At 48.0% G+C, this 24,232-nt stretch overlaps 3 protein-coding genes across 7 annotated transcripts; 1 reads left to right on the plus strand and 2 right to left on the minus strand.

The window, feature by feature from the left end:
• Positions 1-118: 118 nt before the first annotated feature.
• LOC106742241 (RAB6A-GEF complex partner protein 2) lies at positions 119-2,544 on the plus strand. Of its 4 annotated transcripts, none has more exons than XM_014614987.1 (7): positions 121-387; positions 470-710; positions 794-915; positions 1,008-1,115; positions 1,192-1,341; positions 1,549-1,661; positions 1,752-2,544. In XM_014614987.1, the coding sequence occupies exons 2-7, from the start codon at positions 589-591 to the stop codon at positions 2,280-2,282; spliced, it is 1,146 nt and encodes a 381-aa protein (XP_014470473.1). In that variant the 5' UTR covers positions 121-387; positions 470-588; the 3' UTR covers positions 2,283-2,544. The 4 variants fall into 4 exon arrangements, with proteins under 4 accessions (XP_014470475.1, XP_014470473.1, XP_014470472.1 ...); XM_014614986.1 differs by having other exon boundaries at positions 491-710; XM_014614989.1 differs by having other exon boundaries at positions 119-710; positions 1,549-1,677; positions 1,752-2,150.
• Positions 2,545-3,159: 615 nt separating this feature from the next.
• Positions 3,160-10,531, minus strand: LOC106742248 (achaete-scute homolog 1). The gene is made up of 4 exons (XM_014614997.1): positions 10,382-10,531; positions 10,150-10,318; positions 9,767-10,000; positions 3,160-3,626 (listed from the first exon to the last, which is right to left on the minus strand). The coding sequence occupies exons 1-4, from the start codon at positions 10,529-10,531 to the stop codon at positions 3,160-3,162; spliced, it is 1,020 nt and encodes a 339-aa protein (XP_014470483.1).
• Positions 10,532-11,497: 966 nt separating this feature from the next.
• LOC106742245 (vasopressin V1a receptor-like) lies at positions 11,498-14,756 on the minus strand. 2 transcript variants are annotated; one of them, XM_014614995.1, is made up of 6 exons: positions 14,010-14,756; positions 13,419-13,626; positions 12,807-12,901; positions 12,306-12,601; positions 11,889-12,026; positions 11,498-11,797 (listed from the first exon to the last, which is right to left on the minus strand). In XM_014614995.1, the coding sequence occupies exons 1-6, from the start codon at positions 14,297-14,299 to the stop codon at positions 11,700-11,702; spliced, it is 1,125 nt and encodes a 374-aa protein (XP_014470481.1). In that variant the 5' UTR covers positions 14,300-14,756; the 3' UTR covers positions 11,498-11,699. The 2 variants fall into 2 exon arrangements, with proteins under 2 accessions (XP_014470481.1, XP_014470480.1); XM_014614994.1 differs by having other exon boundaries at positions 11,889-12,029.
• Positions 14,757-24,232: the final 9,476 nt, after the last annotated feature.

Consider the following 24,232-nt stretch of genomic DNA (forward strand, 5'->3'; position numbering starts at 1 on the left):
CAACGGCGCGGAATGATCAACGTTATGTCAAGGAAATAATAACATCTAGAGGTTTTCTATTCTGACTTTTCTCATGACCTGTAAATTCAACGATTAGGTGGCGCCAGGCAGTCCATTGGTCGGTTTAGCAGGTCGGCCATTATTCCAAAATGTAATTCGAAAAGTCTCGCTACGTGCCGCTGCTATCGATAATAAGAAATCGAGGTCGTAGTGACATCTCAACGACTGCGTTCAGGAAACATGAAAGTTGAGTGAACGTTTTATTATTGGAATATTCCTTTAGATTTACCATGGATCTGAAAGAATGTCTCAATCAAAAGCATTAATCACAACTCGGTTGCACCGTTGTGCTCGGAACGTTGTGTTCGGGTCAAGCCGTATTTCCCGGTAAGCGGACATTTTAATTTAAAAATTATGGGAATATGTCTCCCGCGAAGAACAATATGAACAAGTTAGTAGTTTCATGTAGAACACGCGTGTACATATTTAGATACTTGAATATTCGGGAGGAGCGGATCTAACATATTTGATCCATGTCGGAATTGTGAGTACATATGTGGATTCGAAGGGAGCTTAACTGAAATCAACATGATAGAAATCACGGCAAAACTCATCCGTGGCCCTGTATATTTCTCCGGAGAGATTGTAGAATGTTTGGTTACCTTCACTAATCCACCAAACCCAATACATCAGATATCACAAAGCCACAGGTATGTTAATCAACAAAATTCGATCAGTAGTACATTGTAATACTTGTAATACTAACAATGTTAATCCATGTTTTCTTTTACAGTGATCTGTTTGAAAGTCTTGCTTGGGCAAGTGCACAAGTTCACTGTCAATGCTCGACAAATAGTAAAGTGGTGTTCTCGGAGAAAATAAACACTACTGCTCGTTCAGTTGCAATCAATGCAAGTACGACTTCAGAAAAATCTTATTTCGATGTTCTCGTACTTTATTTTAGTGAGATATGTACAAATATATGCATTTATATTATCTTGCTGCAGATACTACATTTGCACCATGGCAGCAAGACAATGGGCATGTGGTACTGAATACAAAGCCAAAGATCTTGTTTTGTGACTTAAGATTGTCACCCGGTGAAAGTAAAACTTGTAAGTTCCAGCAGTAGTGATATGTTGTTATACAGCTCATGTATATTTTGTTGCATATATAAAAAATATTTGATAGATATCTATCGCGAAACAATACCGAGTGATGCTCCACCTTCATACAGAGGGCAAGCTGTAAAATATTCTTACAAGATCACAATTGGGACGCAAAGAGTGAACACAGCTATAAAACTGTTACGTGTACCTTTCAGAGTGCTGTCGTTGAGTGGTGAGTCTCGGTATCTTAAATAGAAAATATCGTTTTATTTATTTATCTGAATACAATGTACTTCTAGTGAGGTTCCATTCAAGTTGACAATAAATATGATTGCATTTAATAATAGAATGTTAAAGCCACGATTTTAAAAGAAGCTATATAATAAATTTTATTACATAAATGACAGAATATTTAATATCTGCTGCTCCTGTTTTACAGAATTGCCAGAGATAATGGCGTGCAACGACAGTGTGGATCTGAGTCCGAATAATCCGTTCATGGAGACGCAGCACAGAGAGACTCCGTTGGATATCGCTCTGCAAACGCTGCAGGTTCCGCATTTTTCTCGTACTTATCGAATTCGAAATTCTTCAAGGTTCTTACATCGTGTCCTAACTCAATCATGCGTTCCTCAACCGCAGAATTTGACAGCCAGACGCAGCCCGAATTTCTACAACGTGACGAACGGCCGCGGCCGCGTGGTGCGATTCTGTCTCTTCAAGAACTCCTACAAGCTCGGCGAAGACATAGTCGGCACGTTCGATTTCTCGAACGCGACCGTGTCGTGCGCCCAGGTGTCCGTGTCCCTGCAGTCGGAGGAACACGTTTCCGAGGAGTACAGGCGCGGCAAAGTCACCGCACCCACCCTCGTCAGTTACAACAAGCACCACGAGATGTGCCTGGGCCTCAAGTACTCGCACTTGGTGCTGCCTATACCGCTACACGTCACGCCTGACTTCACCACCGATCTGGTGACGCTCAAATGGCGGCTGCACTTCGAGTTCGTCACGACGCCGAAGCTGGTGGAAATGCCGGGCGGCAGCACCATCAGTTGGGCGGGGCCGCCCACGTTGGACGTCGAAACGATGATTTGGGACCTTCCATTGCACATCCATCCCACCACCACGCCGCCCAACACGGCCCAGCAGACGAAATATAACATAGTTATTTAGCCACTGCAGCAGTAGCTGCGTTAAGTGCAATGTTTTAAGTGCGATTTAAGAGCATCGTTAGGACGTTTCGACGATGGACACGTTACAGAGAGCAACGTCGCAGTACGATAAACGGACTCCCTGCGATACGACTGAACACAGTTCGCATCCATGTGTTTGCAATTGCCGTCGCGAAGGAAAAAGATATATTTTCGTGTATTTAAGTATCTACAAGTGCGAGGTAAGTCGATGACAGAATATAATCACGTTTGATGATCGCCGAGACCGGGTCGTTCGTTTTCGCGCATCGTTTGCGACCGCGACGATCCGTACGGAATTCCGTAGTAGCAATCACGAAGTGCATCGATAACGGCGACGCACGTCGTTCATTAATTTCCTGTCGGCGGGATTACCGGTATCCGGAATAATGGTTTCCAAGAGAGTTCTATTCTCCAGTGAGTAATGACTTCGCGGAAATGATATGTATCCCGGCGTGGTGAAGAGAGAGAGAGAGAGAGAGAGAGAGAAATAGAAAGAGATTAAGAAACAGCTAGTTCGGCCCCTATAAATAATTAAGCTTAACACTTGCACACATTCCTCTCTTTTCGCTTCACTCACACGTTCACAATCGTCCAATTTGCCCGACGTCTTCGAATCCTTCGCAGCAGTCTGCAGGTCGTCTCCTCAAAGTCAAATTACACTAGTAATTACCGATTTAATTGCGGTCGATGATTACAGGAAGTAACATTTTCTAAATAGCAGTCATTAATCTCAATCGATAGCTGCTTTGCTTTGATTGGTTGAATAATCGCAATTGCAATTCAATCGGCAATCGCTAGTAGGACGTTCTTTAGAAAAACCGTTTTAGAAAAGTGAAGGCGTTGGTCGACATTGCGAACTAATGTCTCGTCTCATAAGGAAACTGTCGGTCGTCCTGGTCGATCGGCAACCTCGGGGGTGGCACCAGAGTCGGCGGCGACGGGGTGGCGAAGGGCGGCGCGTGGTAATCGTATCGGTAGTACGCCAGGGACTCCCATCGGCCAGGATGTTGCACCTCGTAGGGTGTCGGCGGAGCTGGTGGAGCGGTCGCATAGTAGCCACCGCCACCGCCAGCACCGCCTCCTCCACCGCCGCCGGCACCTGCAGATCGCTCGCCGGGCACGGTGGGCATCGTGTAACCGTATTGCGGCTCCAACAGACTCTGCAGGTGTCTTATGTACGTGATGGCGTGGCGCAGCGACTCGATCTTGGAGAGCTTCTTGCCGGGCGGCTTGCAGATCGGTAACTTCGATCGCAGCATCTCGAATGCGCGATTCATGTCGCGCATTCTCGTGCGCTCACGGTCGCACGCCGACTTCTTGTAGTCTGAAATCGTTAATTACGCCCGGGGGTTAACGACGGTTCTTGCTTGGGCGCGTACTAGTCGTTGTCGTCGACGACGACGACGACGACGTAATGTCGCGCGAGTGCAACTTGCTCGAACGAATCGGGCGGAGCGAGCGAGCTGAAATCTAACTTTTTCCGAGAGACGCTTCAGCTGCCGGACGGAGCTCTGACAAATTACACGTATAAACTTTGGACTCGAGGCGGGGGAACAGAAAAATACGAAAGAGAGAGAGAGAGAGAAAGAGAGAGAGAGGTGATTCCGTAAAAATGAATACCGCCGAAGGTTTTCTCCTTTTCAGTACACGCGTTACGAACGGTCACGAGACCGCAACCAATTTCCAGCGAAGCTCTCTCGTGACTCGAGAGACGTTGCTGTCGGAAAAAAATGAAAAGGGGAGAAAAAAAAGAAGGATCAAATACGATCATTACCTACGTTCAGCAGAAGAAATAGTTCAGTGAGCGCGTAACGATTATTACTCCTTATTGGTACATTCCCGTGGATCTACCGAGAATCTAAAAGAATGCTTCAGTCGCAAACGACAATCATGAAGCGCCCATCGCGCGCTTCTTTCTGCGGTGAACGCAACCTTTGGCTCTGAATATCGACGTGGATATTATGGGCGTAAATTTCGAGTGTCCGCTTAGAAAAATACCCGGGAAAAACAAGCCGGTGAGTGAAGCGTGACGCGCCGTCGGCGGAGAATTTTCATCGTCCTCGGATGGGAGAGTCTCTCGGTCGGCATCGAGACGCGTCTGAAGATGACTGGCATAAGAACGAGCCGCAAAGGTTAAGAAACTAGTTGCGCGTTAATGAAAAGTGAACAGGTCGTTACGCAAGATTTCCCAATGCATAATTTGCGAGCTCACGGCTTCGCATAATTGTAACAATAATCATGGCGTGTGCTCAGGCGCGCGCGCGTTAATTCCCCGGCTAATCGCACGGTTTATCGTTCAATCTAATTCGGTTTGCAATAACGTATGATAATTATGCGCTTAATTATCTTTCGCATGTTAACAACGTGTCTCGCGGGGAAAATCGCTCTGTCGATCGTCAGTGCGACCCGTCTCGTCCGGCGAGATCGAGATACCCCTCGGCAGTATCGGCGTCTTATTTTGAAGTATACTTGATGTAGAATCGCGGGAACGATGATTTGCCGAGACGACAAATGTCTCAGACGCGTTCGATTTGAAATTGAGATCACGCTCGTAGATTATCCGGAAGAATGTTCGACGTGGACTCGCGGGAACGATGACTCGCCAGGACGAGCGTCAAATCGCGTTCGAACAAAACGCGTTCGATTTGAAATTGAAATCGCAGCCGCCGCTAAATTTATCCCCGAGCGCATCATCACGCTTCCTAGTTCGTCTCTCGCGCGAATCAGTAATGATGTAACGCTTAATTAGCTTACATTGCGTCGCGTATTCGATATTCCACCGTGCACAAAATTCCGGGAAAATCGCACCGTAAGAGCCTAAGGAAGCCGCGAGAAAAGGTAAAATAACCTTTTCTCGATAAGCTAATCTAGTAAAATGCAAAGCAGCAATTTGATCTACTGACTGCGGTCTCGGGATAATCGACTTTTTTTTTCTCTCCTGTGCCCTGCTCTGATTTATTGTTGCCACCGGGCGACGTTATAATAACTCGTAAGATCGTTTTCACGTTGTTAGTTACTGTTAACTCAGGATTAGTCGAGCCTCCGTCATTTTCTAGAAGCGAGACTAAGAAAAAACCGAGAATGATTAAGAGCGCGCGCCGTTCGCTTTAATAGATGTTTATGCGTTTCAACTTTTCATTATCACGGAGATCTATCGTTATGTCGCACTTCGTGCTTTAAAACAGATGGCTGGGCTCAGGTTCAGCGATTCCGACGCGCTAAAAAAACGTCTCGAGGAGACGGAAAAAGAATAATTTGCCGGTACAGCAGAATGATTTGCTTTATTATTATTATTTTTTTAATTAAACAGGAAAGTATAATTATCCTTTTTTCTACAATATAAAAAGTAAATAATATGTTTGATTTACAGAGACAATATAATCTAAATCAGACATGAAACATTTACGTACATTAAACCCTATAAGCGTTAGAGAATGATGACTATGATGCTGTCATTAATTATATAGAAATAATAGATTGAGGATAATTTGGTGAATCTACAATTTGCTTTAGGAACAAATTAGTAAATATAGGCAGACATTATTTTGTTCCAACGGCAAACTTCCCATAAACAAATTCATTCAGCAGAATATTTTCTATCCTGTTGGCAAAACTGTTTCTGCACTAATTATGAATAATTCGTTAATTATCGTTGGTTATGCTAATTAAGTTTTATTGCTGCCGCAACGCATATGCAGTAGCAACGATGTGGTCTCAACTGCAACAGCAAAATTATTTCTCTCCGTGTAATTCGTTTAATTCGTGCGCGAAAAGGAACGCGGCTGAACGAGGCGCGGTACTTTCGAATGCCTTTGCAATACACGCGCAAGAGGATGACGGTACGCGTGTTGCCGCGAGTTGCGGATCCGAGCTCGGAGATGTTCCATGATACGACCCCGAACTCTGAACCTGGGACCACGAAGCAAGACAACGGGGACTGCGATGAAACGCAACAAAGCTCGGCCGAAGTGGCGTCCGCCGAATGCCACGGTGTCGAAGGCGAGAGTAAGAAGTAATTAATAATTAGAATAGAATATTGCAAGAATTCTCCTCACATAATTCACATGTGACAACGGCATCGACTTCGCGTGATAACGTGAACCGGCGACATTACGTAAAGTCCGTTTAAAAACGATCACGTTGGAAAGACAGACAGCTAATTTTCCCTGATCTCGAAGATGAGGAGAAATGTCGGGATATCTCCGTGGAGACCGAGGAGATCGTCGAGTTCCCGACGGAGCAACGAGAGGACGTTGCGGTCCCGGATGGTCCCGAGCGATCGACCGAGTTTCCGCGGACCCAGGAGGAAGGTCGGGAGGACGCGCGAGGGACGACGATATGCGAAGAGAAATTGCGAGGAAATCGGTTGGAGCGCGGGCGCGTCGACCGGGGCGCGGCCGAGAAACGCGCTGGCGGCAGCTGGTGGAAGGACGGCGGGCAAACAATTTTGCAGTTTTTCGCCAAGATCCTGGGCAAACGCGGCGGAATGGGCGCTGAGGGAGCGACCGGTCGCGTCTCGCCCAGCGGCAACAACAAACGGCATGGCGAACGTGTGAAGCGCATCTCGAGGGGCGACGGAAGCCGTAACGCGCGTGGGAGAGCTGTCGTCGATGCCGGTGCGCGTTTGAAGAGAGTCAGCAACGGCTACGTCGCGAGCTACGCGTACAGGTAGCCAGGGGGTTACTCGATTGAGTATCTCAAAACTAGTAGTAAGAGTTACAAAAGTGAGCAAATTTACTAGAATATTTATAATTTCTCTATTCAACACCTAATGAATCAGCCCGCTTCTGTAATTCTCACTGCGTTTTGAGGTACACAATCGACCCCCTCGGTCGGCTCGGATAGTATATCTCGAGAACTGGAGGCAAATTCGTATTAGAAGAGAGCTAAACATTACGCGAAAGTTTGCGATTAAATCGAGATTCGCGAGCGTTTGAATTTATTCAAAGAGCGCGGAGTTGGTGTACTTTTGGGCCCGAGAGCAACTAAGGTGGAATTTTAAGGGAATTCGTTCGGGAATTAGGAGATATTTGTTGTTGACCCTTGAACGCGAATGTCTGCGACTCTGTCGAGATTTTTTACGTTATTCGCGAGCGTTCTGCTTGATTTAGAAAGAGTAGAAAATTTATGAATTTCTCGAGAGGAACTCCGTGGAACTCGAGACGTATTGGAAGACAGTCACGTGAAGGTACTCAGAAAAATGTAAGCAGTAAAATCTAAATAATAGGAAAATTGACTTTCTAATAAGACGCCTACAATACTCATAAAGTATGCAGCAAGACGTAAGCAATTTGACCTGAGCTAATTGACCAACCACGATTCTATTCTGGGACTGTAAGAACTAATTGATTAATTAGCTTACCGTTTACGTCTTGCTGTATACTTTTTACGGTCGGAGAATAATCGTGTTTGCTCAATTTCCTCAGTGTTCGAGTTTTACTTCTTACGTTTTTCTGTATGCCCTAATATAACGCGAAAGGCCGATTAGACGTGAAGTTCTTGACTCGGGAAGAACTCGAGACGAATTCGTACTAGAAAACAGTCACTAAAGGTAACGGCCCACAAAAAAACGCGCGTAAAGCGTAAATGTGCGTAAGCAATAAAGGCCTCTCCAGACAAATTTGCATAGTCGCGTAATGCACATGTAGAAGGAAATTAACTAATGATGTGTCTAATATGATATATTTTTTTGCACGGATTTTTTGCACGATTGATTTCTTTCCTAATGCATATGCAATATATGATAATACGAGTTTGTCTGGATAAAGACCTTGAGGCTTATGCGATAGAAAAATTGACCTTACGGTCAAAGAATAATCGACTGTGTTTAGTCACTTTTCTTACTGCGTCTTACTTATTCTCTGCAGCACATCTATGTTATGGATTGATATTTCCATGCGACTCGCAAGCGTTTCGATTGATTTAGGAAACGCGAAGCTTATGAATTTTTCGATTCACAAAAGAAACTTTGTAGAATTTTAAGGGAATTCGTGTCGAAAGATAGTTTTCGTTGATCGCAACGCGAGTGTCCACGCGACTCGGTCGAGATTTCCGCGCGATTCGCGAACCTTCTGCGGTTGATTTCGAAAGACGCGATGTTTATGAATCTTCAGACTGATCGCTTGCGCTTACGCGATTCTCGTCGAACCCTGTCGAGTTGCAAATCGAGTTCGCTCGTACGTACGTGCACGGAGATGCGCGCACACGCGCGTCTACAAATAACTTTAAACGTCGCATGGCGAAACGGCGATACGAGCGAGCGAGCGAGCGTCGGCATAAAAATGTGCCGGTGGAGCCTAAATTGAATACAGAACCGTGACGCGAAAATAGCTCGCCGGCTCCTTCCGAAATGCGCATACGTTTCGCCCCCCTCCCCTAATTTATATTCACACGCTACAACCCTTCTCGCGCGCTTCCTCCGCAGGAACGAGAGTCGACGCAGGAGCGCGGCGGAAAATAAGTCGCGACTGTGGCGTCAACGAGAGGAGCCTCGTCCTTCGATCCTGCTGCGACAGATACAACGGACACGTGACAAAAATCTGCGGGTCGCGCTGTTGGAGCGAGAGCTGCGCTCGCGTGTGCCCTTCGCGAGGAACGTCGCGAGCGCCGATTGTGCCCTTCGTCTCGGACAATTGAGCAGCCCTCTCTGTTGAATGCCCCGATGTACGAAAAGCGGCAAACTCGCGAGAAAGAGGGGGAGAAAAAGAGGGAAAAGAGGAAAAAGCGGCTTCGCGAGACAAGACGATCCGGGAGACTCGACCTTGCCGTTCCGAGAATGGCCGCGTAATAGTCTATTGTAAATTTCTTATAGCGGAGCCCTCACTCTCAAAACGAGTGAAAAGTGGCAGTATTTTCGTTCGAAGCGATAACGAAAACACTGCCCCACTCGAATTTGTAAAAGTGAACGTTTTGCTCGAGCTTAGATTGAGTCCCCGACTCCATATGAGAGCGAATGTTTCCGATCGATTAAATATGCTTCCAGCGGGACGGTGAGTACATATAATCGGCAGATCAAAGGTCGCGACGCTTTTTTTTCTCGACGCAGTTTCGCATCTTGTGCCCAATGAGATATATTTGTTTTTTCACAATTCTCAGGAAATATATTTTCCTATTGGATACGTGGCGCGTTGGGAAATTCATCGAGGAGAAAAAAAACGTTGCGACCTTTAATTCTGCCGACCGTCTATCAGATTCGCTCTTCAATTTCGACTGTGAAAACGCTCACTCGGCGATTCAAAGCGGAGAATTCGCTCCATATGGAATTCGAGTGACTCGATGGTCACTCTGCATTTCCAGCGAGAGACCTCGCCCCAAGAAATTTACAGAGAGAGCACACACGCCGCCTGTGTACCGTCATTGCGATCACGTCCGGCCGAATTCCGGTGGTTAACGTCACGCCCCGCACATGCGATTCTTCCGCCAAGATACTTAAATTAGTCGAATCGAGGATGGATGTAATCTCACCAGGCGACGCGCAATTTGATATTGCCGCACCTTTCTCAGTCTGCGACGGCTCCTGCTGCACCGACTTGATATTGGTCTCGTGGAGCATCTCGAGCTGCGAGTGGCTGCCGATTATTTCCGGCTCCGGCACTCTGATCACGAGCACTCCCTCGGGATTCTGTTGACGCGCCGATTCGTAGCCCGTCTCTCGCCATCTGCCGCCTCTCAGAGGCCGCGCCGCCGACGTGGTTTCGTCTGCGGCAACGAGACTCGTGGTTAACAACACCATTCTAATCGTCGTCCGGCGATCACACATCAAAGCCGCGAACGAAAAGAAAGGAAAATGAAAGATGCTGAAAGAACTGATTATCCGTCGACGCGCATTTTCACCCAGAAGGACCTACCTGGCGCACCCGCAATCAGTTGATCCTGCAAGCGTTGATCCTGCACCGCGGGCGCAGCATTCGGCGAGCTCGCTTCGCGACGCGCCGCCTTCTGCTGCTGTTGCTTGGAGTTCTCGTCGAGGTCGAGCAACACCGGCGAACGCGCGTAATCCTCGTCGTTGCTCTCGTTCTCGGACTAAAACAGAAGCGTTCCAATGGCTTTGCCATTCCGCCTCGTCGCGAGACCTCGAGCACGGGAATTCTTAGCGACGCGATCGCACCCGCTCGATCCTACCTCGTTCTTCGGCGGCTCGCCGCGATACTCCTCCGAATTCCGTTCCATCCTGCTCGTCACTCGGTCCAACGCGAACGGCACCTCCTCGTTGATACCGGTGTCGTCCATCGACGCACCGGTGAGAAACGACGTGGAAAACTGACGAACACCGCCGACTTCCTCGCCGTGGCCTCGTTGTGAGGCGTATATCACGTGGCTTTAGCGTTTGTGCCGTGTTTGTCCTCGGATAAGATGTGGATCGGCCACAGACAGACGTTTTATTAATGTTAATTTTATCCGTTGATTAAGTATTCAGGTGTTCCACCAGGGGTTCTCAGTTTGTCATCACCTCAGGTGGGCGCCACGAAGAGGGGAGTGTAACAAGCGTCGTGCGGTGCCGCGATCCGAGAGAACAAAAGAGAGAGAGAGACAGAGAGAGAATGAAAGATCGCTCTCTTTCTTTCTTGTATCGCGAATAATGTTTATCTTCTTGTCGAAAGATCCACGAGTCTCTCCGCTTCTCGAAGAATCGAACGGTGACACCGGGAATATCGGAACACTCATACCTGACTGGGTGCCGCATTAGCATAAGTGTGGGAGCCTCTGGGATGATCGGGATAAAAATGGGAGTACAAACATCGGGGCAGAATAGACGCCCGGCCGATGGAAATACTAATGAGGTGGAACCGTGTTAAGTATAACAGATCGTGAAGAATGGCGCACGTGGGCGGAGATACACGACGGGAATTACGAATATGATGGAAAATGAAAAAAAGAGAGGGGAAGAAAGGAAGAATGACTCGCGGGCGAGCAATTGCAAGAGCGACGTTTTCATCGGGTGGAACGTTTTGTGAGAACACGAGAGCGTCCGGACGTCGTCGAAACGTTTTCGAAATGATGAAAAATATGAAAATGAGAGAGAGAAAAAGAAAAAATCGAAAGTAGTCTCTTGTATATGTCGCTTTGTGCGCGCTCGGTTAATTGTCGTCGAGTATTTTCGCGTGAAAAAAATACCCCTCCCCCCTCTCTCTCTCTCTCTCCCTCCCTCTCGTTCGCAGACAGCTGGAAGAAATGGTAGAGTAAACGGGATGGTACTTCAACAAGTTTCATTGAAAAATTCTCGTACAAAGTAATCGCACGTCTCTGCGCGATGTCGTATCGAACGCGTTTACACATCTGCCGCCGCACGTAGTATACGTGTGTCTCTGTGCGCGTGTGTCGCGCATCAACTATTCACAGTGTATTCTTTATATTCAAAACAGTCCTCCTCAAAATGCAAACTTTATTTCGTGCGTTTTCATCCAAATATCTTTGAACTCGCGAGTCGCGAGATTCTGGAGATAAACGACGACGTGGTGGAAGCTGCGTCCGACGCGTTCTGTTGCGCGACCGCGTCTGAAAGAAAACGGCAAAACGCAAAGTATTCTAACTATATATTCTCCGCAGTCCGATGAGATCGATTGTTAAGACAAGAAATTACGATTACCGTAGGCCGGCGAGTAATCCTTCCTTTTGAAGAACAAGTTCGTCAACGCAGAGCGCAACTCTCTGTTGAACGCGAAGTAAATCCAAGGATTAATACAACTCGTGAGACTATTTAACAGACATAGAATGGTGAAGGCAGCTTCTGAAAATTGCATCGAGTAAAGCAGAACTGCAAACGCGGCGAGAATTAACGAGCGATTCGAGATTCCGAATCGGATCGAAAAGTAAAATAAGAAATGCCCAGAATCGACATTTTAGCTCTACTTAGCGACCTTCTGTCGTCAACATATGTTATATTCATATTTCAACGAAGTTATCATTATGATTATTGTTATAATCGCTGATATAATTTCTCCGATTCGTTTCCTCGATCGTTTCCCAGGCGTGACATCAGCCGACGTTCTTGTGAAATATTTACCGGTGTGAAACGGCGAGGTCGCGGCTCCGGGATCCCATGTCGCCCAGAGCTGGCATCCGATGAAAGGGGTGCTGGTGACGATGTACAGAATGACCACGATGATCGTCTGTTTCACGGTGTTGATCAGCGCTTTTGAGATGAAAGGGTCGCGATTCCGTTGCGAGAAACTGGCCTTGTTGCCCTTTCTAAGATCGACCACTCCCGACATCTTATTGCTCGTCCATATCGTGATGCATATCCTCGTGTACGTGTACACGAGCACGATGAAAGGCAGTAGGAACTGCGTCACGCTGTACCTGCGATTATAATCGGCGTTCTGTAGATTGTCACGCTCGAAAATTCAATATACTGAGAAAAAGTACTTCAAAACTTATTCGTGAGATATAGGGCTTATTTCACGGAAATAAGATTTATTTCTGTAAAAATATACCTTCTATGTCGCAAATAAATTTTTAAATACTTTTCCGTCAATGTAGCGTTGCTCGACACGGGATGTATTACCAGGTGACGTAAGACCTCTCGCCGTACTTCACGTTAAACGTGGCCCAACAGTCCCAAACGTTCGGCGAAATTTCCTGATACGAGAATATGAAGACCTGTAACCGTTCAAGACCTCTTTGATCGCGATCGCATTCTTAAAGACAGCCTGAGTCGAAATTTGATTTCTATATTAAGGCTAATTTCTACATTAAGTCTTTAAAGGTCTTTATTGTGCTCCTTTGATACTACATGTGAGAAGTTATCTCTGTCTTTTCCACTTGAAGATTTCATATAGAACTAAGTAGACTTAATGTAGATCCAAAATTTCAACTCGGACGCTTGACGGAGACGCGGTAGATACGTGGTCGGTCAAAATATCGAGAAATCCGCGAATTCTTCTCCGTTAGCGCATTTATAAGCGACGAGTCCATACAATTGGTATCGCTCATAAATTAGCGGCGCCGACGCTATCGGCGCATCGTTCCACACGGGATAAAAATTAATACCCCAAATAAATTGATCCGGGCTGCTCACGAGAGAGCAAAGCAGGGGGCATGAATAAGACGCTCATCTCCCTCCCCCTGTTTTCGTGAGGGGAAAGAAAGAGAAACGAGAATGAAATTCTCAACGGACCTGCGGCACGCAAAGCACAACGGCGAGCAGCCAGACGACGTACACCATCATTTTCGATCTCCTGGACGTGACGCTGCAGTAACTGAAGGGGTGGCAAATGGCGTAATACCTGTCCACCGCGGCCACCGTCAGGATGTAGGAGCTGAGGTAGATGCCGAACGGCTGACCGAACTTGATCAGCTTGCAGAGCACCGCTCCGCCCTGAAATCTGACGTCGCTCTGTCACGTTCGTTGTCGCCCGCGCGTTATTCGACAAGAATTATATCAGCGACGGCTCAAATATAACCTGACTGTCGGTCGTCGGACGGAATATCGGTTAACTGTGACGAGAATTTCCAGCAATAGCACCGGCGGGTTATAAGTACGGCCAATTAGCATTTCTTATCTCGTCGTGGAAACATTATACATAATAGTGGAGTAACTCACTTATCAGTCAGAATATTTATAATTGCGGCGTGACAAAAAACGTCGTATTTTCCACTGGGCACATTCCGCCGTATCGTCGCCGTTCGGGCAGAAGTTCACAGCGGCATCAGTCACAACGGAGGCTCATTAAAGAAGCATGAGGTCAGTCGTGACGGTGCAGTTTACCTGAACGTAATGTCCCAGGCGAGCTGCGGCAGGACGTCAAACAGGCCCGTCAACAGATCGGCGATGCATAAGTGCAGGATGAAGAAGTACATCCTGCTGAACTTGCGCCGCTGACGACGTTTCCTGGCGTAGAGCGCGAGCAGGACCAGGGTGTTGCCGATGAGGGTGATGAGAAATATGCTGGTCAGCAGTGCGATTTCCCACTTGGCGAGGTCCTCGTTCCTGCCATCCACCGGTGTCTGCTCGGACGCCGACGGCGGCGACGACGTCGAGTTCAAATCGTCCGACATATCTCCTCTTCGGGAATCCTCCGCGCGCTTTAACCTGCCTCGCGCCTTCTCATCCGGCCGATAACCCGGGAAACACGAGCGAAAGAAGACAGAACCTCCCGAAGATCGCGCGTCGTGCTGATTCCGCGCTACGTCTACGAGCGTGCGACGTGAAACTCGTCGCGTACCGTCGCTTGAATATTCATACGGACTTCCGGCGGTGCCGTAACAACGTTGGTTCCGACACAACACAACGCGGAATACTTGTTTTAAAAATATTGTCGTGGCGTGCGCCGAACGGATGATCAAACACACTTTAACGTCAACCGCCGAGATGGATGCGTTCCCAGTGGTATTCGCCGCGGCGCGGGGTCAGGCCGAGACACCTGCGGTCGTCGTCGCCGATCCTTCAAGAAATCCGCGCGATTTCCGCGTTTCCGTCGTATGTAACGCGAGCGAGCCGATATCGCGAAGTGGCAACAACATACGCTGCATGTTGTACTCCGTCAGTCTCGGACAACATCGTGCTGCGTGAGTTGCAGTTTTCCGGGGAATAATTCAGGGTCAGACCGATGACTCCGAATCGCTCGGGAGGGGAAAAAAGTCACGTGTCGATAATAACGTAACTGCTGTTTGAAAATTGCTTCAGCGTTCGCGAGGCGCAAGCATCGCGCGCGATACTTCCGATCGGAATTCGAAACGCATTCGAAACGTGTACGGATCTCTATGAGCATGCAAAATGACAGATATAACGGCGACGTAATGTGAAAGCGAGAGAAAAAAGTACTCGCTCAAATGTTATCGGAATATGGATTGCATTGGGTGTCGAAAGGAACTGCATTTTTTGCACCCGAATCCTCCTTTCCATCGAATTCGAGAAAAACGCCCGCGCGTTCGCAGCTTCGCTTTATGGACTCGATAATGCAAAATTAAACGCTCGCGTGAGGATTTCTTTAAAAAACAAAAAAAAAACAAGACCTCTCTTAAAGATTTACATATCGAGTCTCGCGCGTATAGTATGTATGTACACGGGAAATCGAGCTGTAATTTTATGCGCGTTCGACGTAAGTCCGGTGCGAATATTCTTGCGACGATTACAAGGTCGTTTCGTTTTATAGAGATCCGCCGTTCCAATGATCCCCGCGATATCGATCATCGTCATTGGATAGCGATACTCCTCCCCTTCCTATTTCTCTCTTTTTTCTCTCTCTCTCGCTCTCTCGACGAGGTGCCTCGGTGTCCGCTAATCTCACCGCGCCGTTCTAGGTATCCCTCCAGTAATTATTTATGACAGTATTGGACGACGCGAGAGAGACGATGTGCGATAAACTTTTTTTACAGCGTGTCATTTATCGAATACGTCCTCTGGCGTATTCGCCGAGGTCTCCGCCGGCGCTCCGTGGGCAAAAAGTGCCTTCCTGCGGCGCGCGATATATGTATAATCTTGCTAATGCACTTTTGACCCGCCGCAAAAGTGAGACTTTTTACCGGCTTTTTCATCGAGTGTAAATTAAGGTTATTTATGAGTTCGCGCACTTCGTTCGATACCAGAAGACGAACGTCGCGAGTTCGATTTTTGCGCTTTTGCCGAGCGGGCGTTACCGTCGACGGCGGTGCGAGCGGCGCCGTTTGAAAAACAATGATTATATCGCTTCCCTGCGCGAGAGAGGAAGAGAGAAGGGGAGAGAGCGACTTGGATAAAACGCGAGATTTTTCGCGAGGCACCTATTATCCTTCGTTGGGGAGGAATCTATCGTTATTGTCGATTACAGGACGGGACGCGCTTAAAGGAGAGCTTAAAAGAGTGTTAATGCCGCAGAGTAGACGTCCCTTTTTTCCATCCGAAGAAACTTTAGTTTATTTCCGTTTAATCGCGGAGTTGTACTCGCGCGAACGTACGTACGCTCGTATGAATATGGATTTATCCAGTTTCATTCGCGATTTACATTTTTTTTTGTGCGCGGTAAAAAGAGAAAGGGAGAAAAAAGAGCGAGCGAGCGGGTGAAGTGGGAGGAGATATAATATTACGAGTATCAGCGTTACGTCGCGTTTTTCATCGGGTAAACTGTAAACGGCGCTTTTTAATTCCGCTCGGTGAGAGCGGATCGGTGAGAGCGAATGCAAGCATGACTCGATGATTGACTCGCGGCTATGTAACTGTAACGTATAATTAATTAGCGAAATGCAATCTTGATGTAAATGCGTTCATGTGCCGGTTAATGATCGAGCGACAACGTCGGGCCAACTGGGCGTGATCGCGACAGCTTCGCTAACGTTTGTTTGATCAAGGTGTACTCGGTTCGTTTATTATGCGCCGTATGCCGTTGAATTGTTAAACAGTCCAATTAAATAGGCGCGTATGACCCGCATTCACGGGTCACGAAGACGCGTGAGCTGAAAGATCCAGGACTGCGTGGCGTAATTATGGCTCATCTCTGTGTCTATGCGTGTACAGAGAGGAGGAAGGAGAAATAGAGAGAAAGAGAGAGAGAGAGAGAGAGGATGCACGCGTTTGAAGTTCGGATCCTCTGCGAGTGAAATGAACTTATACGCGAAAATGGGAAACGTCTCTCATGGAGCGGTAACCCCAGTCAGAATAAATTGTTTTCGTTCGCATTAACACATCGAACAACGGCTCACCGTGGTAACATCTCTCTTCTCTTTTTCCTTTTATCTTTGAGGGCGGGAGGCCGTATCATTCGCGAATAGAAGGGTTGCGCGAATGCTCCTCCTTTTTCCATGTTCTTCTATCCTTTTTTCCCTTCCAGTTACCGCTGTAAGTACTTACCCCGACGTTTTCCAGCCTTTTTCCGCGGTCCCGTCTTTTTGCGTCATTTAACCGCGCATCTCTGCCCCGCCGCGCTGTTAGTTGGGATAAAAAAAGGTGCGGGTCTGCGACCCGTTTAGAAATTTGCTCGTGCTCCGCTAATTTTTCTGTCTCTCCTGCGTGCGGTCCCGCAGAAATACGCGACGTGATCTCTGCGCGCTGGAAAGGCGGTCTCATCGCCCGCGTTGGGAAATCGTCGCTCGTTTTACATCGCCGCTCACAGGACGCATCACGGCGCATCCCCATTTTCGACGGGTGTCGCGCGTAATTGACTTTGGAAAGGGTGGGAAAGCGAGGAGGGTGCCTGGCTGGCAATCGATGCCGTTCGACTCTCATAATTTACTCCATATCGTCGACGTGTTTTCCCGCATCTCTCCTCCTCTCTCTCTCTCTCCCTCTCTCTTTCTCTCATTCTCTCCTACATCTCTCTCCCCCTTCTTTTAGTCTCCCTCTCTCTCTCTCTCTCTCTCTCACTTTGTATAGCTAAGGAGATATTTGTATCCCATGGGATAATAAACTCTACTCTCTCACTTCCACTCTCTCTCTCTCTCTCTTCTTCCTCTCTGTTTTTCTAGTCCTCGCCCACCGACGGTTGATGATTGCGGGCGGCTCTGGGGTGTAGCAATATCTTTGCGTTTTCTTCCACCGTTCCTTTGGCGCGGCGCCTCGTGCCGGTCTTTTCGCCATCGTAGCAAGTAAAGACGTTTATCATTGTCGACGCTGCTCGTCGGCGTCGTCTCCCGGTTATTACGGGTTATGAGCCCGTCCCGGGAGGTCACCGCCGCCTCCGCCGCGCCGGTCGATATAAAGGGAGAAAGTGATGACCTCGACAGGCGTTGGAAAAGCTTCATAAAGTAAATTACTATGTGGCACACGTACATCTTATGAGGATTAAGGAGGGGATGTATCGGGGACACCCCGTCGTCGTCGTCGGCGAATCTCGCCTTCTCTTTTTTATTCCCCACGTCGTCGTGGCCGAGGTGGCTGAAAATCACGTTGTTGCTGTCGCCTCCGCTGCAGTAGATGCAGCTTCCGTCGCGACGGCCGTCGATAAAGAGGATGAGCCGATGGGGATTCGTATAGATTACAACGTCGAGCGTGTAATAAGTTCGGCGCCGACTTCATTGGATTCCTTTCTTCGCGCGTGAGACGCGCGGATTTTACGGGAGGCGCTTGTCGCGTCTACTTTTCCCCGCGTCGCTCGTATATTTGCCCGCTTCCTCGTTACGCGCTGGTGCCCAGCGCGCGTGGGTGCGAATAAATTTCCGAGCGCTTTGCAGTCCAATGTTTTTTTTCGTCGTTGCCTTTCTACTTCAGTTCGGGCGCCGAAACTGGCGACCAAAGCTGCCAATCCGTTTAGCAGAAGCACAGGATCGCGAGGAGAAGCGAGGAGCTTTTTTACTCGTCGGGTGCGAATTCGCGCGTGTCCTCGTATCACCCTGACAAACGTTCCACTGTTCCATCCGTTAATAGTTCCACGTGTACGGCATGCGGGTTTTCATGAGGTTTTCATAAGAGATCGCGGCTTCCCTAAGCTTTTCAGAAGATATAATTAATCGCAAATACGAGAAGGCTCCGCACGAATAACGAGAATAAGAGCGGTGGCGCGGCGGAGGAACTAGAGACAATGATAAATATTGACGGATAAAAGAAGAGAAAGAGAGGGAGACCTGAAGTGGGCGCGGAAAGCTCTCGCGACGGCTGTGTGTGCAGTTAATATTAAAACTAGACTTTCCTCCCTCGCTCATTCTCTCTCTCTCTCTCTCTCTCTCTGCTCTCGGAGGCTGCCGAGCGTTCTCGTCTCGTATTCTCCCCATTGAACTTGCGCACTCAATACTCGCGAGTGATTTCCCCGTGAAACTTTTAATTACGGCCGCCGGAATTAATATCTGCGCGACGACGGCAGAAATCCGTGCGAAACGATAGCCAGACGGATTACAAAGACGACCGTATTCTCGTCGTCTTAATTATCGATCGCTTAAAATCGAGCGCGTCGTACTTTTCGCGAAAAATCGACGCACGCGCTCCGGCCGAAAAATACGCTCGACGTGTATCTCACCGTAGGAATTTCTCGCGAAACAAGAAACGCGTATCGGCTGTAACTATTTTAAGGTCCCCCACTAAAACCCCAAGTATCACGTCGGGGCGGCTAATTTACTTAACTCGAGGAGAGCAGCGGCGTAAAACTTGTTCGCCGATATTAACCGCAAATTGTTTAATAAAACCCCGGCCAATAAAACGGCACTTTCCGCTTGACCCTTTCGCCCTGGAAACTCGAAGGGAGCGCTCCCGCCGACTACCTCCCGCTCTCACCTGTTCCGCGACATTTATGATCGCGTGTAAACGTTGCTACTTTCTTCGCGAGGCGCTCCTCCGTCCCACGGGCCCCGATTTCAGACTTCGACTTCGGTAAGAAGTTAGCAGCAGTTGGGGCGAGGGGGGACGAGGTGAAGGGCACACGACGTTTTCATTTTATACCGTTTTCGTAAATGATGCACGGTGCCGCGCGCAAGTCTGAGTTTCCGCGAGCGCCCATGTCGACGAAGTTTCGAGGAAGCCGGACTGCCGATGAAGTCTACTGCTACGAGATGAATCGATCGGTGACGTTGAAAATATACTTCACGCTTTTAGCGACGGCGAGGCGAATGACGCGTGCGATGTTTGTCGGCCGCGGCAGGTTGCAAACTCACGAGCGGCGTTGTCGCGATTTCACGGAGCGGTTGCGAGGTAGTGTGGTTAATTACATAGCTCGCTTGAACTTGGCGCATTTAATAATTTAAACGAGATTCAATAAAAACGGCGCGATAATAAGCAGCGCTGCCGGCGCTTGTAACAGGCCGCCTTTTCGCACGACGACGGATCTCACACACGCGAGCCGACGCTAAATTGGTCGAAGTTACCGCGGATTTCACGCCGCGGCGTGTAAAGCAGCTCGGAAGGAAAATTAAAGAGGATGCGCACCGCGGAAGGAATGGACGGAGGAAGAAAACGCGCGCCCGGCTGTAATTTCGCGCTTCGTAAGCCGTTCTCGCGTTACCAGACGTTTTTGCACGACGCACCACGTCCGTCGGACTCGCCGGGCAAAAACTGATTTAGTAACCGAGGTTTAATTGTCCGTCTTCGGAGGGCTAATAGTCCCCCCTCCCTCCCTCGCGCCGTCTTAATCAGATAACGAGGAAATTAATTGTAAATCCGTGCGCAACTCGTAATTTCTCCCCTTGTCGCGTTTATCGCGTTACGAGGGAATTGCGCGCGGGGAAATTAAAACGGTTAAATTGCAGCTGAAACTCGCCGCGAGCGAGAAGAGCGCGACCTTTCGCCGGCCTGTCGTTGCCCATCATCACATTCCCACGATTCGCGCTTTTCACGGAATATTATAATTATTTTTAATGCAAACTCGCGCGCGCGCGGAGAAGGGGAGGACGCGAGCGTGCGAAACGACTTTAATCAGCGCACTTCGTCCGGGATTTTCCCGCGAGACATTTCTTGGGAGTTTCTCCCCTGCCGAATCGAGTTTTCCAAATGTTTACGCAGCGCCGAGGCAAACGCGACGCGCAAAGACGACAATGCGCGTCGCCGTATGCTTTAAAACGGCAACGTTTCTCGCGCACAAGTCAGGAGCCAGAGAGACATCACTATTAAACTCTCCGCCGAGCTAGGCAAAAATGTATACACGCTTGCTCTTGTTAAGCGTGCAATAGGCAGCCCGGGACGCTCAGTCGCATGGGGCAACAAAACATACGGGAACTTCTGGGGAACTTCCGACCGTGGCTTGAAATCTTGTTAAATAATTTAGCTCTTTTGTGTACCCTCTTCGGCTTCTTCCTCGTGCTTGCACGCCCGGCTTCTCTAAATGTAAAATACGCATGACTAAGCTCTTTATTATGACTTGATATCCCATTCGCTGAAAGCACTCTTGCAATGGAGATTATTAATCTTCCCGTATCCACGGATCTCTCTCTCTCTCTCTCTCTCTGCCCCTTTGTCCCTTTGTCTACTCTCATCGTCGCCGAAACTGTCGGATAACTCAGGTCAGGTTTGGGCGATTTCAAGAAAGACACGCGAAAACTGTTTTATACGGTACTGCGGCCAGTGGAGAACCGCTCCTATATAATGTTATTATCTCAAGGCTGCCCGTTGGTCCTACAAATTTGTCGGAATTTGCAGGGTTAATGCAGAACCGAAATTCCGACTCGGGCTTGTTGGTCGTTGTTGAGAATATCGACATCGCGGCGTATCGGGACGCCTCATTCCCGGACTCACCGGTCATATTTTTTCCGCGACGCGCAATGATCCTCCCACGCCGTTTCTAAAGCGCCATGTTTTATCGCCGGCACGTTTTATTACTTCCACGGCGCGTAATATGATTGCGCGTTGCAGCGCTTGGCAAGGTGGGATATTTTTTATTGCGCAGCGTTTCTTTTTTTCTTCTTTTACTGTTCGCCGCGGTAATAACTTGATCGAAATCGAAGGGGCCTTGAATTAATATATATTTATGAGAATTTATATGCGGTGCTTAGTATCGCTGGCTGCGTAATTCGCGTACGGTATGTCACTTATTTTTAAACACGTAAGAAGTAAAACAAAATGGAAAGAAATATTCCGAAGAAAAGTTGTAGGATTTGGAGAGGGGCCTTTTTGTGTAGTAAATAGTTCAAGATCATTTTAAAGTCAACTTCATTTTTGTTTAAACGGAATCACATAACCTTTTTTTTTAACACGAATTGATCTCTCTATGCATTCTGTATAAAAAAGTATAAAAGTACTAAATATCATCGAAAGATGAATGCTTTTCGAGATATTTTAATTTTTTATTCTGATATTTTTATATGTCAGAATACATGATGTGGCTACTTTTTGTCCATTCTGCATAACTTTCCGACAATAATCTGTGGACCATCCAATTGACCGAACGAATTATTTTCACTTTTGATTTCTGCGCGTCAATACATTTCATGCAAGTCGGAGACTAATCGCGCGCGTTACACAACGTGCGACATTAAGAAGTCAACAACGGCGACCGTGGAAATCTTCTTCCGTATAAATTTAAATATTCTATATAAATTTAAGATTTCCACGATGCGCAAGAAGAGCCGCCCGGCGAAGTCGTCACGTTAATTGAAGTTCGCGCGAGTTTAGTCGCGCTAAAAGAAGGCAGGTGAAAAAAAGAAAAGGAAAAGAAAGGGCGGTCGAGACCGCGAGTAACGGAGACGACATAAGGACTCGTGCAAATAAGGGATGAACTATCTCTCTCTCCCTCTCTCTTTCTCTCTCCCTCCCGATAGCAGCTGCGTAGCGGCCTCTCTCGTTGCATTTAAGTATAAAGTTACTAATGGATGTAGCGGCGCAGCGTCGCGCAATACAAACAGCCGGCAGGGCAACGACAAACACGGTTAACGACGACATAACTCGTCCGGCGGAAAATGGAGACGGCGAGAATCGAACGGTCTCATGTATTTCAACCCCCCGACTACTACTACGGCCGATACCGACTAATTATGCCGGCATGCGCGCTCGCTCGCTCGACGCTCGGTTAGCCGCGGGATTTTATCATTCGAAATGCTGTTAGCATTTAATTTCCCGCGGACAAGCGCGAGTCTTGACGAATCTCCCGTTAAAAATGCTGTCGAACGTAATGCGCATGAATCCGATCGCGGAATGAGGAATATGTCGCAGCGTTCGGACACACGGCTTTGGAGATTCTTTTTCTTTTTTTTTTTTCCGTCTATCGACGACACACAGGACCAATATTGCAAATGTAGAATCAAAACGACGAAGACTATCTTTGTCATTTTACATACTGGTTTGTATGTATTTTTCACCGTAATTCATAAGACTGGATTTCCCGCTCCCTGTGCTGGTGTCACCGCTTTTACCCCCCCTCAAGTTTCTCAGTTGACGTCTATAATAATCACCATCGATTATTCCGGCCGTCGTATAAAGCATGTCACTGAGAGATCACCTGTCTCCAGTGCAGCGGGGATGCGAATTGATCCGCAGCGGAATAATTTATATTTGAGGTGACGCATCTCTCTCACGTGCGCGCGAGTTCGACGGTACCGATTTGGTTTATCGCCGACGACCTCCATCGACAGTTGGACATCTTTCATTTCATTTCATTCATAGCGAATGGAAGAACAAGAGGGGCGTTTTGAAATTTGGTCAGGTGTTTCCGCTAAGAAAAAAAAAAACGAAACAAAAGGAAACCGAGAATCGTTGGATAAAATCGTGCGAATAATTTTTTGATTATTGATAAAGTTTCATTTTTAATATGATATAGCGTACAAAAAGACGAGTTTTTGGTTGATGTGTGGATGTGTGTATGCATGAGAGTGGGCAACTTTCGAGAAAAATTCGATGGAAAAATTTCGGGGGTGATCGCCTTACTTCGCCGGGCCGCGCGTTAGAATTAATTAAACTCGGATTAACTTCACGCCCACGGCTTTTTGCTCATTACCGGCCCGGCAACTTCCGGCCGGCGATTTTGCGCCACTCGGAGCAATATTGCGTTATTGTTATCCGTATGCGGCATCGGTAAAGTTGCCGGCAGGAAAGTTCCTCGTCGGGTAATAGCGGCTCCCCCATTAACAATTCCATATACACATTTTTGGGTCACCGGTGAGCAGGATAGCGGGAGCCGCTGTTACATCAGAGTCCCGCTCGTTGCGGCGTAAATGCACTAAGAAGTCGGCGGTACGGCGGCGGCAGAATGAGCCTAAGCTTCATTAAGAACTTACTCGGCCGTCCAATGGCCGGGGTTTGTTCGCTCAAGTTTCCGGCGACGTGGGTAACGGGCTTTCTAATATACGTTTACACACGACGTTGAGACGTTTACATTTACGGCGGCGCTGCGACGGCGGTCGCTTGCGTTACAGAGCGTCGGCGACGTTCTTCAAAATTTAATTACGCCGCGGCGGACTTTGAATGAATCTCCCTGCGACTTCGAGTAGGTGCGGCCTCTCTCATTACCGGTCTTAAGGACGCCTAAGAGCTTCCATTATGTAAGATTTTTTAAGTACCCGCAAAGACGGAAAAAATTAAGTTGCCGCGGCCGCGCGCCGCTAAGTACGCTTAAGCGCCCGTAGAGAAAATGGAATAAGAGCTTGTGCCGCATCTCGGCTTTCCCG

This window comes from Dinoponera quadriceps, unplaced genomic scaffold (genome assembly GCF_001313825.1).
Source record: "Dinoponera quadriceps isolate SergipeBrazil2010 unplaced genomic scaffold, ASM131382v1 scaffold628, whole genome shotgun sequence".
In the NCBI taxonomy this organism is placed as follows: domain Eukaryota; kingdom Metazoa; phylum Arthropoda; class Insecta; order Hymenoptera; family Formicidae; genus Dinoponera; species Dinoponera quadriceps.